The sequence below is a fragment of the Antennarius striatus genome, chromosome 16, assembly GCF_040054535.1.
Source record: "Antennarius striatus isolate MH-2024 chromosome 16, ASM4005453v1, whole genome shotgun sequence".
NCBI lineage: Eukaryota > Metazoa > Chordata > Actinopteri > Lophiiformes > Antennariidae > Antennarius > Antennarius striatus.
The window spans coordinates 9,925,042-9,929,802 of record NC_090791.1 but is presented as its reverse complement, the minus strand read 5'-3'; the positions used below and the strand labels follow the sequence as shown (position 1 = coordinate 9,929,802).

Sequence of the window (4,761 nt, the reverse complement as noted above, 5' to 3'; positions counted from 1 at the left end):
TTGATTAATTTTGGGATGCCTGTAGGTTCAGTGAATAGAATAATTTTGAGATAATAACTTGTTATAAGAAACTGGCAGATATTTATTTAGGATCACTAAATTCTGTACATCTGTGTTATAAAGGAACACAATAAATGCAAAGCACAGATTAATAGAGGAAGAAGAAGCAATAGAAGTAATATTTGTGACAATGCATCATGTTTATCACAATATGTTAATTTTGATTGGCTTTATGTCATTATTGTTGTTTTCCTCCACAGGATCTCCTTTATCCCAGAGCATCATCCATCTGGATTACAACTGAAGTCTAAAGAGTGACTATGACAAGAAGCTGTGTTGCCTCTCGTTGCAGTCCAGCAAAATTTGACATGACATGGAGCTCTTTTTAACCACCACCATGATGACCATAAACCTGTGAAGCCTTCACCCCTTCTAAAGTTTGGAAATCCTTCCTAGCAACATTTATCACACACCTGTATCCTGAAAATACTAATTCCAGCCCCACCACCTCCCAAGTGTCTCTTCTAAATCATTACAGATTCCCCTCTTCCTTATTTCTTTCGGAGGCATCATGCGGTGTGTTTCTGCCACCTCCACCCTCTTCCTTATTCTTCCCTCCATCCTATTCTTGTCGCACTTTCCCATCACGGTTAAAGGAGACTGCTGGCTCATTGAAGGGGACAAAGGCTATGTGTGGTTAGCCATTTGCAGTCAGAACCAGCCACCATATGAGACGATCCCACAGCACATCAACAACACGGTCCACGACTTGAGACTTAACGAGAACAAACTGAAGGCAGTGCTCTTCAGCTCCATGTACCGCTTCACCAACCTGACTGATCTCAACCTCACCAAGAATGAAATTAGCTATATTGAGGATGGAGCCTTTGCAGGACAGGCGAACCTACAGGTAATCAGGAAATAACAAAACACACAACACATGAATTGAACAATTATATAGGCATAACTTGGCTTAAGTCAATTTGAGTTATGTCGTTCTTGATTATTTGTTGTTCTTCAAAAAAATGTCCATGGAAAATTAAGAATTATGTCTACTTCATTTTACTGGACTTTTACATCTGTCTGCCACAAATATTGGAATTGTAAAATTAATAGTAAACTGTTAAAAGAACATCATGTCATATTATTCTACAATAAATAAGAGTTAAAAACATACAATATCACATTATTAGCCTGTAGCAAACCCCATTACCCACAATGTGGAAAAAGTGGCTGTGGACAAGATGGCAACAAGTTTTCTGTACCATATGAAAAAATACATTTTTAACTGTTTGTAAGCTTAAAATACATTTGTATGAAACAAATATTAATGAAAATGGTGGGTGTCATGAATAAAGAATTTGCAATTGTTCATTTTAGTTTAGCCTAGAAACAAGTTAACTTGTCATTTTTCAACTCTTGGAACCAATAATGACGTGAGCCGAGGTATACCTTTACTTCAGCTTCAGAGCACTTGTTCAACAAATGTAGACTCGTGGGATGTAACAATTCTATTTTGAAATGTTTTTGTTGTTATTTTATTCTTAAAACATGTATCAGAAAGAGACTAGTGATTAAATATAAGTATGTGTTTCTTTACGATGTTCCTCAGTAATCTCAGTTAAAGGAATAACATCACTAACATCTCAGACACAAAAAAGAGGAAGACCACAGAGGAGGTTTATGGATGTAGTGAAAGAGGACATGAAGGTAGTTGGTGTGAGGGAAGCGGATGCAGAAGACAGGGTTAGATGGAGGCAACTGATTCGCTGTGGCGACCCCTGAAGGGAAAAGCCAAAAGAAAAGAAGATCTCAGACACAAAAAAAGTTTGCGACAATGCATCATTTTTTCAAAAGGTGCACAAATCATTTGTCTACCACTTGTGGAGCTTGCCTTTCTGAACTCTACTCTGGAAAATTTTGCTGCATAATTAGATATCTGCTCAAAAATGCTCAAATTACTAAAATGCTCCATGCTTCTTTTTTCAGGTTCTTCAGCTGGGATACAACAAGCTAACCAACTTAACAGAGGGTATGATGAGAGGGCTTGGGCGCATGCAATGTCTCTTCCTGCAGCACAACCTCATTGAAGTTATTGCCAGCAATGCATTCTGGGAGTGTCCAAGCCTTAGTAGTATTGACCTGTCATCCAACAAGCTTGCCCGCATTGACCCATCCACATTCACAGTTCTCAACAGATTGATGGTGTGTGAACTGGCAGCAAATCCCTTTCATTGTGGCTGTGATCTTTATAGCTTCTTAACCTGGTTGGAATCCTTCAACAATGTCACACACACCTATGACCGCCTCCAATGCGAAACGCCGCGGGAGATGCTTGGCTACCCATTACTCATAGCTGCTGGTCATGCTGGTCGAAATGCAAAGAACATTTTGTACCATCACTGCCGAGATGGTGTGATGATTCCAGGAATGACCTCTCTTCCTCCAGATATGGAGGGTCCATCTGGAATTGGACCAGAGATGTTTGGCGGTGTGGGACCATATCCCCAGCCCACCACCTCTTCCTCATCCACTGAACACAGCTTCATTCCCAGCATCAAGCTCCATGATGTCTCTTTGTCAACAGCTTCGCTGATTGTGCAGATCCCAAGGCCCTTCAGTAAAATGTACATATTAACACAACACAACCACACATATGTGTCTGATATCATGAATTTGAAGAACAAGAAGGAAAAGATTACTCTAAGCAAGCTCAAAGCACATACAAATTACACTGTCTGTGTATCATCCATCCGCAACTCTCAACGTTATAACCACACATGTCTTCAGTTTTCCACTCGGGCTTACAATGTAGATGACACACTCCCAACACCCTCTACAACTACACATTACATAATGACCATTGTGGGCTGCCTTTTTGGCATGCTTATTGTTTTGGGTTTTGTCTACTATTGTCTACGTAAAAAAAGGGTACATGATGAGAAGAAGAAGTCCATCTGTGTCAAGAAAACTATTCTGGAAATGCGCTATGGGCCAGAGGTTGCAGCTGCAGTGGCAAATGATCCATCAGCAGTCCATAAGCTTCAGGAGCAGTCCAGAGATCATCACCAGTATCAGCACCACCATGGAGGCAAACTTCCTATGTCCACATCCTCCAGTTCAGGAATGCTCCACTCAGCCAACACCAGTTCTTCCAGACTTTCCTCTATCCCACAGGTGGAAAAGATGGCCACTGCCTTTTCAGAGGCCATAACTACAAGTAAAGGAAATTATATGGATGTAAGAACTGGAGGGGCAGGAATGGAGCGGGTGGGAGATGGTGGACATGGAGTGATGAACAGGCAAGATTTGAGGGATGATGATGGAAGTGATATTGGAGCTGACTCAGATGATGACGGGCATGGTTCTGCATCAGAGATTTCGACCATTGCCATGGAGGTGGACAAAGTTAACCAGATCATTAACAACTGCATTGATGCACTGAAATTGGATGCAGCAGCAGTTGCTGCGTCAGGGACATCTACAAACCCCACAGTGTCTTGTAATCTCACCTCCCCACCCCCCAACACTACATCCTCCCTAACCCGTGGTCTAATTCCAATCTCCCAAGGATTAACAGAGTCATGCCAGGTCATTGCTCCCAATAAAATACCCCCTCCGCCTCCTCTCCCTGCCTTGAACGCCCCTCTGTCTGAGCGCCCAGGTATCAGTGGTGGTGGCTTTGTCATCACTCCCCCCTACAGGCCTCCTCCACCAGCCACTGCTGTGCGTCCTATTCAACGACAGATGAGTGCAGACGCAGCTGTGGTTATTGTAAATGCAGTCAAAAAACAATGCAGCACCACCTCATGTGGCTCTGCAGGTCAGGACAGAGAACGTGGAACTAGAGTGTACAGCCTAGATGTCCCTGAACCAAGAAGCCCAGATGCCTGTAATCAACAACAACAACAGTATCCAGAACGGGCTAGTCCCGTGGGCTGTGGGGAGCCCCTTGAGAGGTTGCCTTTGGTTGGAACTGGGAACTGTGGTGGTGGTGGGGGTGGTGGTGGTTGCGACAGTGGTGGTGTTGGTGCCCAAAATCAGGACGGCCATAAGCCACATCATTACCATCAACAGCAACAAATGCCACAACAGCAGCAGCAACAGCAGCTGGAGGTGCAGCAGGACTACCACTGCTCGGAGCATCGCCACTCTGTCCCAGCTCTCTACTATGAAGGATCTCACCAGGGCTCCCCAGCCCAGAGGGTGTCCTTCCTAAAGCCTCTCACACGCTCCCGCAGAGATGCAGCATCATACTCCCAACTCTCGCCTGCACGACACCATTCCAGTTACTCTGGCTACTCCTCCAGTCCAGAGTACTCCTCAGAGAGCTCGCTGAGGATCTGGGAGCGCTTTCGCCCTTACCGTAAAGGCCAGCGAGATGAGGCCTGTTATGTGACGGCTGGAAATGCCCTTCGAAAAAAGGTGCAGTTTGCTAAAGGCGAGGACCTGCATGATATCCTTGATTACTGGAAGGGTGTGTCAGCACAGCAGAAGCTGTGACTGCAGGACCAGAAATAAGCATTTAAGGAAACAAGTTTGTATACATCTTCTCCTGAGCGGCCTGTGAAGCAGAGAAAAATGAGGAGTAACGTGAGATCAAAATTTGCCTTTGGGTTATTTTTGGCATGCTAGGTGTATAGAATACTGTACTAAGAGCAAGGACAATGACTCTGTGCCTGGAATATGGGAGTCATTATGGTGTTTTGTTTTACACTTCATTGTAGCACCATTTTTGGATTATTCTCTTTTTTGTGTGTT

General features: G+C 43.8%; 1 protein-coding gene across 1 annotated transcript; it reads left to right on the top strand.

Moving 5' to 3' along the window:
* Positions 1-571: 571 nt before the first annotated feature.
* LOC137610088 (protein phosphatase 1 regulatory subunit 29) lies at positions 572-4,503 on the top strand. Its single transcript, XM_068337526.1, has 2 exons — positions 572-910; positions 1,990-4,503. Exons 1-2 carry the CDS (start codon positions 572-574, stop codon positions 4,501-4,503), a joined length of 2,853 nt encoding a protein of 950 aa, XP_068193627.1.
* Positions 4,504-4,761: the final 258 nt, after the last annotated feature.